General features: G+C 44.9%; 1 protein-coding gene across 1 annotated transcript; it reads left to right on the top strand.

Moving 5' to 3' along the window:
• The first annotated feature begins 1,805 nt into the window (after positions 1-1,805).
• CLP1 (cleavage factor polyribonucleotide kinase subunit 1) lies at positions 1,806-12,168 on the top strand. Its single transcript, XM_084860072.1, has 3 exons — positions 1,806-1,876; positions 3,030-3,654; positions 6,970-12,168. Exons 2-3 carry the CDS (start codon positions 3,049-3,051, stop codon positions 7,639-7,641), a joined length of 1,278 nt encoding a protein of 425 aa, XP_084716198.1. The 5' UTR covers positions 1,806-1,876; positions 3,030-3,048; the 3' UTR covers positions 7,642-12,168.
• Positions 12,169-13,438: the final 1,270 nt, after the last annotated feature.

Genomic DNA, 13,438 nt, shown 5'->3' with positions numbered 1-13,438 from the left:
GCAATTATTAAGATATTATGAATTCTTTAATGTTCTGTTTTCCATTTGGAATGGACATTTTCAGGGATGTAGATGAAAAGCCAGAACAGGACTTGCTAGGTGGCTTAGGGCACAATCCTTGCATGTTTAGACAGAAAAAAGTCCTACAACTCCCAGCGTGCCCCAGCCATTCCCCATGGCTGGCTGGGGAATGCTGGGAGTTGAGAGACTTTTTTCTGTCTAAAAATGCATAGGATTGCACACTCAGTGAAGGCAGCAAGCCAGACTAAAGCTGCAACCCTAAACTCACCTACCTGGGAGTAAGTTTCATTGAATTCAATAGGACTTTCACCTGAGTAGACATGTATAGGACTCTGCAAGGGCAACTTCTCATTGCTTCTGTGCAGCTGCCCAACACTAGAAAGCACATTGAACTGCTGGAGGGAGGAGAAATCTTGAAAGTTCTGATTGGACAGTTGCTTGGGTGGTTGCACTACAGCTGTTATGTTGGCTTATTGTAGAGTAGTAGCAGCAGGTACAGTCTATCTGAGGCCTGAGAAACTGGAAGCTCATGAGCTATAAACTTAAATATGCACAGCCTGAAATATACAATCCCCTCATATTTTCCATTATTTCCTGCAGATGTCAAACCAGCAAGTAACACGTATTATGCACAGGGAGCTGTACAGACTGAGGGGCTGGAAGCCTTTCCCTGTGTAGAAATGACATATTGCAGTTCTGGCTTCAGTGCCTCACATATGCAAAATAGCAAATAGTGTATTTTTCCAGCTAGTCAAATACAAAAAGAGGGGCTTGGGGCACCTTGAAGATTAGAAGACTTCTTGTGTGGCATAAACTTCTTTGGTCTCTAGTCCTCGACCACTTATGTTATACCACAATAAAGGTGTTAGTCTTTAAAGTGCCTCAAGACTCTCTCTCTGTGTGTGTGTGTGTGTTGTAGCAGCAGCTTCTGAATTTCTCATCAAATAATTAAAGAACATGATATGCCATTTGTTGTCAAAAAGTGACAAGATGAAAGTATTCATGGTTCTGAGTATTTAAACACACTACACACTCCAAAATTGGCATCATACTGTAGCCAGGGGTGGACTAGGGGGACCTGCCCCCCTACATTTTCTTTGCCCCCCGTTTTTTTTCCCAAACAAATATTTTAAAAAGTGTACAATTTTGTCTTTAGAAGGCCTTCAAACGGGCTTAATCCCCCCTCTCCACTTTTTGGCTTCTCTCCCAGGACGTTTAGGCTGGCTACGGGCCTGATGCCAAGGAATTGGAAAATGGGAACTGAGAATGGCAATCACAATAGATGCAGACCCCAGTCTTGGAATCGATCTGGGCGCCTCCTGGATGCAGTAATGCCTCTTCCCATTTCTCAATCCCTGGCACATTAAAAAAAAAAATCTGCTCATCTACCAACATCGGTATCCGTTGAACATGGCAAAAAAAAAAAAAAGTATCTCTCTTTGATAAATGGATTCAGGTATCTAAGCGACAGCCACTCAGAAGAACCTTTGGGTGAAGCAAACGCCGTGAGAAGGAAACAACCCACGGGACGCGACAGGGCAAGCGCGACACGTTCGCCCTCTGCCTTCTTGCCCTAGCGTTTAAGTGGCTGAACGACTATAAAACGAAGGTCAAAACTGCGGGCAGAAACCACATTTCCCAAGAGGCAGCGCGAACATCAACCATTTCCCCTGTTGCCTCGTGATTTGCATACATAGGGGAACGACATTTCCATCAAATCAAGGAAGGAGGAGAGGCTCCTGAGGCATGCGCGCGTCACACAATCGCCGTGCTCCTTCACTTCCGGGGCAACCGGTACTTCCGTTGCCTGGCCCGATCCGGGTCTCGTGCGGTTGGATCTCTGTGGATTCAGTAGGTGGGTGACTTTCTGTAGCCTCTGAAGGCCCTGGCTTCGTTCCCATGGAGACGCTCAGCCTTCAGGCCGCGTCGTCTACGCGGCGAAGAAGGAAGCAAGTGGCCTCTTACCCCCTTGGGGGTCTTCATGGGGAGCATCTTACCGTTGGCCCTGCTTTAGCCCCTTTCGTCCGTGCACTCCTTGGTAGTGACTGAGAAGCTAGGGCAAGAGCAGGATCCTGAACCCTTGATGCGGGTGGGGATGGGAACTTCATTAGGGGAAAAAGTGTATTCGTTGCCAACGAAATACGGATAGCGTACTCTTACGCTGTACGCACATGGTATACTTGATGACATCTGGAGTAGTTTCGAACCCGTAGAAACAAAATCATATGACTCCATGGAGCTAATTTACAGATCAGTAACTTTCACCCCAGACCCAAATCTGGTTGTTCAAGGTAGAAACTAGTATGATGCCAATCTAAATGTGTGGAGAGAGTAGTAGGTTGACTGACTTGCAGGCAGTCCATAGAGAAAGAACTGGCTCACTACTGTCCACCCTCCCTTCAAAATGTTCCTCCAGTAAAACCGAGCTGCTGACTAAAGATCTAAATAAAATGAAGCTATAAAGCAGGATCCTCTAGGTACAAGTTCACAGTCAGCCCACGCAGCCCCTTTGAGATGCTGTAAGCAAAGAAAGGGAATGAATACAGTTTCTGCTTTCATGGGCTTTAACATTCAGGAAACAGCTTAATAAAGAAATCCAGATGGCTTAGGCCAGTGACATGTTCAATACATGCTACAGAACATGGCAAATCTTGAGACTTTGTAAGTAGTCTGGGGAAACTTCCTACGCAGCCCCAAAGACAGTAATCAGTTACACCAACCTTCCCCAGCCAGAGTCCCTCAGAATGTTTGGACTACAACTCCTATTAGCCCCAGTCAGGATGACCCATGATAAGGGATGATGGGATTTGTAGTGCAAAACACCTTGTGAGGCTCAGATGGGGAAACCTGATTTAGACCCTAAACATAAAACCAAGGCCTGTCCACCCTTTGAAGAATGTATCTAAAAGGAGAGGGAAGAAACCTCAACACTTTTGCTTGCCAGATAACCAGAATTCATATTTTATTTTTAAAACCTGATTTAATTAAATTATGTTTTTTGTCCATAGAAGTTGCAAATAAGACAAGATGGCAGAGGAAGCTGGGGATGATAAGAAACTGGTGGCCAAGTTTGAGCTGGAGAGGGAGACTGAGCTCCGCTTTGAGGTTGAAGCCTCACAAACTGTCCAGCTAGAGCTTATGACAGGCATGGCTGAAATCTTTGGAACAGAACTGACACGCAACAAGAAATTCACCTTTGATGCTGGTGCTAAAGTGGCTGTCTTCACCTGGCATGGCTGTTCAGTGCAGCTGACTGGTCGGACTGAAGTAGCCTACGTCTCTAAAGACACCCCCATGCTGCTGTACCTCAACACCCATACAGCCCTGGAGCAGATGCGGTGGCAGGCTGAGCGTGAAGATGAACGGGGGCCTCGGGTCATGGTGGTGGGCCCCACAGATGTGGGCAAGTCAACTGTCTGCCGCCTGCTACTGAACTATGCTGTGCGCCTAGGGCGCCGACCCACTTTTGTGGAGCTGGATGTAGGCCAGGGTTCTATCTCTATCCCAGGCACCATGGGAGCACTCTATATTGAGCGACCTGCAGATGTTGAAGAAGGATTCTCAGTTCAGGCCCCTCTGGTCTATCACTTCGGGTCCACCACACCTGGCACTAACATCAAACTCTATAATAAGGTAAGTAACATGTTCAGAATAGTGTGTGACTATGGTGATCCTCTGCATACATTCTGGTCCCAGTGGTGCATTCAGGGCAGGACATTCACCCAGAATTCTAGGGCCCCACTCCATAGAATGAACAGGCAGGTCCTCAAACACAGCAGGGCTGGCTTACTACATTTTAAAATAAGTGAAGTAACACAGAGGGGAGATATGATAGCGCTCTTCAAGTACTTGAAAGGCTGTCATAGAGAGGAAGGCCAGGATCTCTTCTCAGTCATCCCAGAATGCAGGCGAGGGAATAATGGGCTCAAGTTACAGGAAGCCAGATTCCAGCAGAACATCAGGAAAAACTTCCTGACTGTTAGAACAATACGACAATGGAACCAATTCCCTAGGGAGGTGGTGGGCTCTCCCACACTGGAGGCATTCAAGATGAGGCTGGACAGCCATCTGTCAGGTATGCTTTGACTTGGATTCCTGCATTGAGCAGGGGGTTGGACTTGATGGTCTTGTAGGCCCCTTCCAACCCTACCATTCTATGATCCTATGAATATATATTGCCATCTAAAGAGGCTCTGTCCATAAAACCATAAATTACCTAATGTGAGCCACTAGGTTTGTTGGCATAGCTTTTTGTATCTTCATCAGATGGAGAATAGGGATGGTAGTTAGAAATTGAATCTCCTTCTTCATCTCTGATTACCAGATACTGGGAACAAACAGGATATAACTATTACCAACAAGTTCCCTTGAGACATATGGCTGGCCACAGACAGTGACAGAGTAGTAGTCCAGCCCTAGATAGATCTTTGGTCTGAGCTAGCCTGGCGTGTTCTTATGAGGGGGAAATTACAGTGAGGAGTTGTTTACACATAGAAACTTAAATAATGTGGGAGGGAAAATCTATGAACTATATTTTGATAGGCTTCTTACTTCCCCTCTTGAATTTAGCGGAATGATGAGTAGAAACGATTTAGATAACCATTAATTGTGGTTGCAAGGGGTGTGAAACTTGTTCTCCCAGGATCTCTGGCAATGTATTTGAAAGAGTAGACCTGAGCTAGGCAAGGGTACTCCAGTAATATTTTCTTATCATTAGTCCTGTTAATCTGGTTCAGCATGCAGTTGTATTCCAACTCTGATTAATTTGGATCTAGGGCAGCTTAAGTCCACTTATTTGAATGGACGTAGGCATGTATATACTGTATATACTATAGGACTGGGCTTTTAGTGAACTTTTACATATCAAGTTCACTTTTGCAAATTCACTGGTAGCCTTCTGTGGCCTGGTGTCAGGGTGGACACTAAGCCCATAGAATCCCAGAGTAGTTCTGATTCTGACGAAGAGCAGCCATTCCTGGGAGAGGAGTGCGCTTATCCTTCCCAGGGCCAACAGCTGGCAGGGATTCCTCCCACCGGCATTCCTAGCATAGATAGCAGTCCCGGGAGTGAGAGAGCACGGGAAGCAGATTTGCTGGACGCGCGACGCCGACGCAGGGAGCGGCGCCAAATGGAGGGCGTGGAAAGGAGGCGTAGTGCCCGGATGGCGCGCAAACAACGGTTGCGCCCAGAGGATCCAAGGGAAAAGGAGAGGGACTCTCCCTAGCCCATAAGTTCAGGGTCTGCCAGTGATTCTTCTTCAAACGGGGACCAAGCTGTCAAGGGCTCCTTGGAGGTCTCTCTCAGTCTAATCCAGTAGCCAAGTCCAGACACAGACAAAGGGATTCTTTTCAAAGCTTTATTCTTCTTTTACAACTTAACAACTCTACTGTTAGCAACTAGATATGAGCAGCAGAGTACCTATGCCCTAAGTTGGAACAGTTGGTCCCCGTTTGAAGGAGAATCACTGGCAGACCCTGAACTTATGGGCTAGGGAGAGTCCCTCCCCTTTTCCCTTGGATCCTCTGGGCGCAACTGTTGTTTGCGTGCCAACCGGGCACTACGCCTCCTTTCCGCGCCCTCCATTTGGCGCCGCTCCCTGCATCGGTGTCGCGCATCCAGCAGATCTGCTTCCCGCGCTCTCTCACTCCTGGGACTGCTATCTATGCTAGGAATGCCGGTGGGAAGAATCCCTGCCAGCTGTTGGCCCTGGGAAGGATGAGCACGCTCCTCTCCCAGGAGCGGCTGCTCTTCCTCAGAATCAGAACTACTCTGGGATTCTATGGGCTTAGTGTCCACCCTGACACCTGGTGCCCTCCAGATGTTTTAGACAATTCCCATCAGCCCTAGGCAATTCTGGGAGTTGGTCCAAAACATCTGGAGAGCACCAGGTTGGGGAAGGCTGTCATTATGGACAGTTTACTGATCAACCATGCTGATCAAAATTAAATTTTGTTGGTGTATTTCCGTCTCAAATCTAAATGGCTCCCTGTATCATGACTAATGCCTTGTCTACGGCCATGTACATTTTGAATATCCTTTGTATCAATACTGCAGAAACCTCTTTTGCAACCAACTTGCCAATTTCCTGCTTTGAACATTTTTCACTAACACCGATCAAGCTCAACCAATTTCATTTAAATTTGTTACATATATATCCTCAGCTTTTTCGGAAGAGCTTAGAGTAGCATTTGAGCTTCTCACTGTGCAATCCTATGCACGTTTACTTGTATAAATAAGTCCCACTGTGTTCAGTGGAGCTTATTCCTTAGTAAATATGTTTAATCTTGCAGCCTCAGCAGCCCTGAATAATAGGCCAGGTTGGATGATAGTGACCTATCCAGTGAGCTTCCTATTTGAGTGGGGATTTGAACAAGGGTTTCACAAAGATGCAGCAGAGAGGGATGGACAAATATTTCAAACTCTTATACACAGGAGATTTTAGACTCTTAATGGCAGCAACTCTTTTGAAGTGTCCAGGTGCCAGGCTCCTAGGGATATGCCTAACCTTGTATCAGATTGTTGTGTCCATCCTTTAGAAGAGGGAGAGGGTTATAACTTAGTGGCTGAGCACTTAACTTTGCCTCATAAGATCCCAGGTTCAGTCTCCATTTAAAAGGCTCTCAAGTAGCAGGCTTGGGAAAGAACTCTGCCTGTGGCTTTGAAGAGGCACTGCCAGTCAGAATAGATCGTATTGGGCTACATGGACAAATGGTTTGGCTCATTATAAGGTAGATTAATCTGTTGACAGAAAGACAATACAGATTCACTCTTAAAAATATATGGGCTACTACTTAAGGTAAGACAATATTATCTGTAAAAGATCTTGAGATCTCTTGGGAGAGAAGCTTCCCAAAGAGGTCAGCTATCATCATGTCATAAGTCTTTTAGCCTCTGAGTTTTGTGTGGTTTCCTGTTAGTTATGTTGGTTCTGCTTCTTCCTCTTTGCAGATCACATCTCGCTTGGCTGATGTATTTAACCAGCGTTGTGAGGTGAACCGCCGGGCTTCAGTCAGCGGCTGTGTCATCAATACCTGTGGCTGGGTGAAGGGATCTGGGTACCAGGCACTTGTACATGCAGCCTCTGCCTTTGAAGTTGATGTTGTAGTAGTGCTGGACCAGGAACGCCTCTACAATGAACTGAAGCGAGACCTGCCTCACTTTGTTCGGACAGTGCTGCTCCCCAAGTCAGGTGGAGTGGTGGAACGCTCCAAGGACTTCCGACGGGAATTTCGTGATGACCGCATACGTGAATACTTCTATGGCTTCCGAGGGTGCTTCTACCCACATGCATTTGATGTCAAGTTCTCTGATGTCAAGATATATAAGGTGGGAGCTCCCACCATCCCTGACTCATGTCTACCCCTGGGCATGTCGCAGGAAGACAACCAACTCAAGCTAGTACCAGTTACACCCGGCCGTGACATGGTGCACCACCTGTTAAGTGTGAGCACGGCTGATGGCACTGATGAGAACATCTCTGAGACTAGCGTGGCTGGTTTTATTGTCGTCACTGGAGTGGATCTGGAACGCCAGGTCTTCACAGTACTTTCGCCAGCACCTCGCCCATTGCCCAAGAACTTCCTGCTCATCATGGACATTCGTTTCATGGATCTCAAGTAGTACCAGCGCTGGCAAGAAATTGTTAGACTTCCTCAGGTCACTTCTTGCTTCCATATACATAAAACCATTACAGTCCTGAATGGAACAACATTATCATTCAGATTGGGGAAGAGAGAAAGGAGCCATAAGAAGGGATTACAGTTGAGCCATTTGAAATAAACCTTTCAGGTTTTTCTCAGCCATTAAAAAGAACCACTGAGTAGAATTACAGAGGATGAAGCTGAGAAGGCTCATGGATTTTGGTGTATGAACAGATATAATGGACGAAAGTGTTATCTGCTAGCAAGCTAGTTGGTTCACTTTTATCCTTGGGTTCACTTTTCTCCTCTCAATCTTTGAAACTGAAATCCTTCCCTATGTTGTTTCATCTGAAAGTGGCTGTGTTGTAGAGAGGGCAGATTTTTTACTTTGTATTTTTAAATTTTAATAAATTCTACAGTGTGTATATTTTCATGTTTGTGCTTCTGTCTACAAGGAAGTAAAGATTTTTTTAGAATGTAAAAAAACAACGACATTGTACATTTAGATACAGGGTAAGGCTGACCAAATGGGGAATGTTTTGTGTAATAAATAGGAATTCTGAACTTTCCAGTTAATTTCTGTTATTTTTGAAAGAATGAGGAAGCTAGCCTGGAGGGGATTTGGCCTCTCCATTGGGGCTCAGAAGCAGTCTCCAAATCTTTAATCCAGAGGAGGAGAGGCCTATCCCCTTGACCCCAGACACATCCATCTAAGAAAGTATGTCAAAAAGGAATACATTTTAATAAAGAATACAACCAGTAACCATGGGTAAAGTTATCAGGACATCCAGAGGTAATGAAAAGTAAACTGATAATATTGTGGCTAACAAAAAAGGGGGAGAATAAGATTCCCTTCCCCTAGAAACAGGAGTAATTCCCTTAGACTTCAAAGGGGTGCAATGTAGCACCTGATGTAAATGCAATAGAAAGGTTATCCGAGCCTCTGGATGCTGGAATTGGATAGTACTTTATGAACAAGAATAAGTGTAATGTCCCCTGGTTTTGAGACTCTGATTCAGATGGGTCACAAGTCACCCCACTTGAAAGGGAGCCCTCAACTCCCCCTTCTATGCCTTCCCAGCCTGAGGACGTAGCTCCCCCATCATCTGAGGATGACTCCCCTGCAGCTTCTCCTGTCCCTCAGTCACGCAGGAGCAGAAATAGACATTGGTCCTTTAAGAACCACAGTTAGTGTCCAGTAGAGGTGGAGTCAATGAAGGACCAGGCTCTGCCAGCCTTCTCAGCGTCTCAGTTGACAGCAGTCCTTTGCTGGGGCAACAGCTTCTTATGGGAAAATACCCCAGCTGGCGCTTTCTGCAGCATGCTGTTCAAGTTCCTGCCTTCCTTACATGATGGGATCCAGAACAGACAGCAAGTACTATATTTCAGTCCACTTCCCCCGGGCCTCACATCTAGTCAGGACAATAAGCCACTGAAAGCACATCCTCAGACAGAGCCAGTCCAAAGGAGGGTGGGTCTAGTTCTCTTCCCTTGAGAAGAACAGAAATATGCAGATATGGGATTTCTCCCAAGAAGAGGAGGACAGCTAGCATGAGGATGTCAAAAGCAGTACATTTCAGAGTGGGACCCTAGTGCCAAGAACCCTGCAAAGCTTTCTGTAGATGTAGAATCTTTTGAAGGATGCGCCTCCTGAAGGCAACCTCAGAGGAGGAGGTGAAAGTGTTAATTTTATACTGTTTGATGAAGATATGCACTGAGAACAGACTGGCTGCCTTGCAGATCTCCTCCAAGGGAGCCCTTTCCCAGAAGACCACCGAAGTGGTGGTCTCTGTAACTGAGTGTGTTACAATGTCTTTGGGAACTTGAAGTATAGGTTAGGGCAATACATTCTCCTGGCCAATGATCAAGTGAGGTCATGGTTACATTCTGATCCAGTACCAACATTTGAAAGAGACAAATGGTGCACTATGCTGATGGTGAAGCCTTGTCCTTTCAATATATTTTATTTTTTTTAAATGTCTATACTGCCTGTTACATGTATAACATATCCAGGTGGTGTACAATAATAAAAGTATAAACATACATTAAATATAAATATTAAATATATACATCTAAGGAATGCCATTCTGTTTCAGTAGCTTTGGCTGGGTGAGGGCAAAAGGAAAGGAGAATCAGCTCTTGTGCCCTGTCAAGTGCCAAGTTGAACTTTGGAATGAAGGTGGAGTCTGGCCTTAAGACTTTGAATAATCCATAGCTTCTCCAAGTTTGGACACCCTTCTAACAGGTCACTGCTATTTAAAGCATTTTCAAGGTCAGGATCTTGAGCAATGTAGCTCCTAGTGTCTCAAAAGGAGGTCTAGTTAACTCTTTCAAGACCACATGAAGTCTCCAGGTGGGAACTTGATAAAACAGGGTGGGGTGGGGGAACAATGAGAGCAGCTGTCCTCGGGAGTCTTGTAATACATTGATGACTGCCTATCGAGGATCATTTCGGGCTGTTCGGGATGCCTGACAGGCCTGATACCTATCTGTCCAGTGACCATCTTGCTGGGTTAAGAGACTGTTGACTGAGCCAATCCATCTGAACATCGAGAGTTTATTTTATTTGTTCTGCTTTAATGGAGTGAAGGTGGGCCTCTGCCCAAGAGAACAGGAAGATGGCCTCTTTCAGAAGGGATTTCAACCAGTTGCCCATGTTTGTTGACAAAGCATTGGCTGCTGTGCTATCTGTCTTCATCAGAATGTGTTGGCCCTGAGGAAGGGAGAAGTGAAACAGTGCCAGTCTGATTGCCTGGAGTTCCAGAAGGTTTGTGCTCTACTAAGATTCTTCTGGGGACCCCAGAACTTGTGTCCCTTGCACTGTGCTCCCCATCCACATAGGTTGGAGTGCAAGTTCTCCATGGAGAATCTGTACTTCTGGAGGTGACAATTGACCCATTTGAGGTCTCATGTGGACTGAGTGTTCCCATTCTTCTTCAGGATGGCTAAAAAGACAGTATACTCCTTGACCCCTATCTGTATGGGGTACTAGTTGGATGCCCCCTATTTGGAGGGGGTGTTGGATTGCTAGGGAGATGATCTGGCATTTGGATGGACTGCTGGTTATCAGAACAGGGAAGAACTTGTCCCTGGGAAACTTGCAGAATTTCCAGGAATACCCTTTCCACTGTCTCTAGAACCCATGATCTGTCATGGACTCTTTCCAAGCCTCCATAAATCTTAGCAGTCAGACTGGAAAACTAGGTTGTGAAAAATCATGATGTGCTAGGCTTCTTGTTGGCATGGTGAGACATAAGGTTGCTGCCATCTGGGCTTTGGAGCCCTTGATGCTTATGAGAACAGGAGGTTTTCTAATGATAAAAGGACCATGACTGTTTGGAGGTGGGCTTCTTTATCTTGTGGGGATTTGGCACAGATTGTTTTTCTTTTGGTTTTTTTTTGGTCCTTGGTTTGGTTGGTAACCCAGCATCGCTCTTATCTGGACTGGAATAACCTGGCTTCAGTTGTCTATGCTCTGGTAACTTCCAAGTTAGATTACTGCAATGTGCTCTATGTGGGGCTGCCATTGAAGATGGTTCAGAAGTGGCAGCTTATACAAAATGCAGCAGCCAGATTGATAACAGGGACAAGACAGTCCAAGCATATAAGACTGATTCTGGCCTGCTTGCACTGGCTGCCTGTATGTTTCTGAGCCCAATTTAAGGTTCTGGTTTTGACCTATAAAGCTTTACATGGCTCAGTACCACAATACCTGACAGAGCACCTCTCCCGACATGAACCTACCTGTATACTATGCTCATCATCTAAAGTTCTCCTTCATGTACCTCCTCCAAGGGAGGCTTGGAAGGTGTCAACAAGGGAGAAGGCCTTCTCGGTGGTGACCTGAGGATTATGGAATGATCTCCCCAGCGAGGCCCAGCAGGCGCCAATATTGCTATCCTTTCAATGCCAGGTTAAGACCTTCCTCTTCTCTGAAGCATTTGGCACTATAGGATAGGGTTTTTAATTTGGGACCTGGATTTTTTATTCTTGGTAGTTAAAATTGTTTAAATATGCATGTGTGTGTATGTGTGTGTGCGCGCACGTGCTGTCTGTTGATATGTTTATAGCATCATCTCAGAGAAAGGAAATTGCAAATCCAATGCCAATATGGAGAAATACATTATGGTCTATCACCCTGATGGAGAAATTAACAAATCAGGTTAGCCTACAAAGGTCTGAAAACAATAAGGATAGCTTCTAAGAAAATTGGGCAGCTTTCATACATTTTACAAATAATTCAAATAATATAGAACCTCCATGCTTGCGTGGATCCTGTTTGAATGATGTCTTGGTATAAATGAATGAACATAATTAATAATGATTTACAAATTGAAGCAAGAGGTTGTTTAATTTTTACATAAACTTGGAATCCTGAAATTAAATTGAAAAATAATTTTAGGAATGTAATGTACCCAGCGATTGTTTTGTTTTTATGTTATTGGTGTATATGTTTATAATGAAACAATATGTATTATATCAATTTTTATATGAAACTCAGTAAAAATATTTGGAAGAATGAATGAATGAGATTCCTTGCCAATGATGTCGTCGAAGCTGTCTGGAAAAGGTACTGTTGGTGCTGAAGGGACAGCTGTGGGGAAGGAAAAAAAAAAAAAGACTCCTAAAGGGTTAGTTGACTTGGATACAGCATTGGGTTGATCCTCATCTAAATTGGAGAGAGGAAGGGTCTCTGTGGCCTTTGCCAGTAGTCTTGGGAAACTATCATGAGGAAACAGCCTGCCCTGAGTTGATTTTTCCTCAAAGGTATCATCCATCTTCTTTCCTTGAGTCTGAGCCCACTTGGAAGATGCTCTGGAACCTGAGGAACTTGGAGAAACATCTGAGAGAGTGAGGGGAAAATCTTTTACATATCTAGACTTCTTTCCCTCTGGTGACTTGAAATGGAAATGTTTGAAAGGACTGATCTGATCCTTTTGTGCCCTACAGGGGAGACACTGAAGCCTATTGTTGCTTCCACTAGATTTGCACTTTAACTTCTTTTTTAAAATGCTGGGCTTTCATAACAGAGCCCTAAAGGAATCTGCCTACCTGTGATGAAGGGAGGAAGTCTGACCCCTCCTCCACCAGATTCAAGATTTAAAGACTGCCTCCTGACCTCAAGGGTGGGCCCTAAACTTCATGCTCCTGGAATTGAAAAGGGAAGCATAGAGTAACTAAGAAATATTGCATTGGACAGAAAGACACAGAGAAAGGATGCATAAGAGAACAGAACTTTATAGTGACAGAAGTAAAACCAAGTCTGCACTGAAGCCTACTCAGCTTCCTTTTCCAGAAAGTGAACCAGTATTTGAAAGCCCCTCTTGAACCTGAACTAGAATAGAACTATCCTCTCCCTGCCCCACAAAATCAGGTTACTGGTTCTGGATTCAAATTGTAATTTAAAAAGGGATGTAGTGACCCATGACTGGCCCCAATTAAAATGAAACATGAATATACAAAAAACAATATGGGAGAGGATTTCCATACCGAGCTTATCCAAGTTGCTGTGTCCCCTTCCAGGGCTGGGAAACAGCAAGCAGGATGAAGGCCTGCTGCTTTAAGTCTGCAATTTATTCTAGAGCAGACAGTGAAGATAAACATCCTGGTGGAGGAAGGGGAAGAAGGCATCTCTTCTGTGCACTGCAGGGTTCTTTTCCCCATGTGGCGGTGCTCAGCCATAGTTGTCAGTTGTGGTTGGAACCTGTATTTTTTCTTCTGACTTTTGATCTAAGGGTCAACATTTACATAATTATTCATTAAATGGTAGCTTCCCT

This window comes from Heloderma suspectum, chromosome 1, assembly GCF_057233095.1.
Source record: "Heloderma suspectum isolate Gila_16-S chromosome 1, 16-S_ref, whole genome shotgun sequence".
Lineage (NCBI taxonomy): Eukaryota > Metazoa > Chordata > Lepidosauria > Squamata > Helodermatidae > Heloderma > Heloderma suspectum.
Note: the sequence above shows the minus strand (reverse complement) of the source record. Positions and strands in the feature narration are given on the sequence as shown.

Bases quoted from the DNA above. Each gene is read 5' to 3' on its own strand.
- CLP1 (XM_084860072.1), top strand. From the start codon at position 3,049: ATGGCAGAGGAAGCTGGGGATGATAAGAAACTGGTGGCCAAGTTTGAG. The intron at 3,655-6,969 runs GTAAGTAACATG...TCCTCTTTGCAG, and splicing joins ACATCAAACTCTATAATAAG to ATCACATCTCGCTTGGCTGA.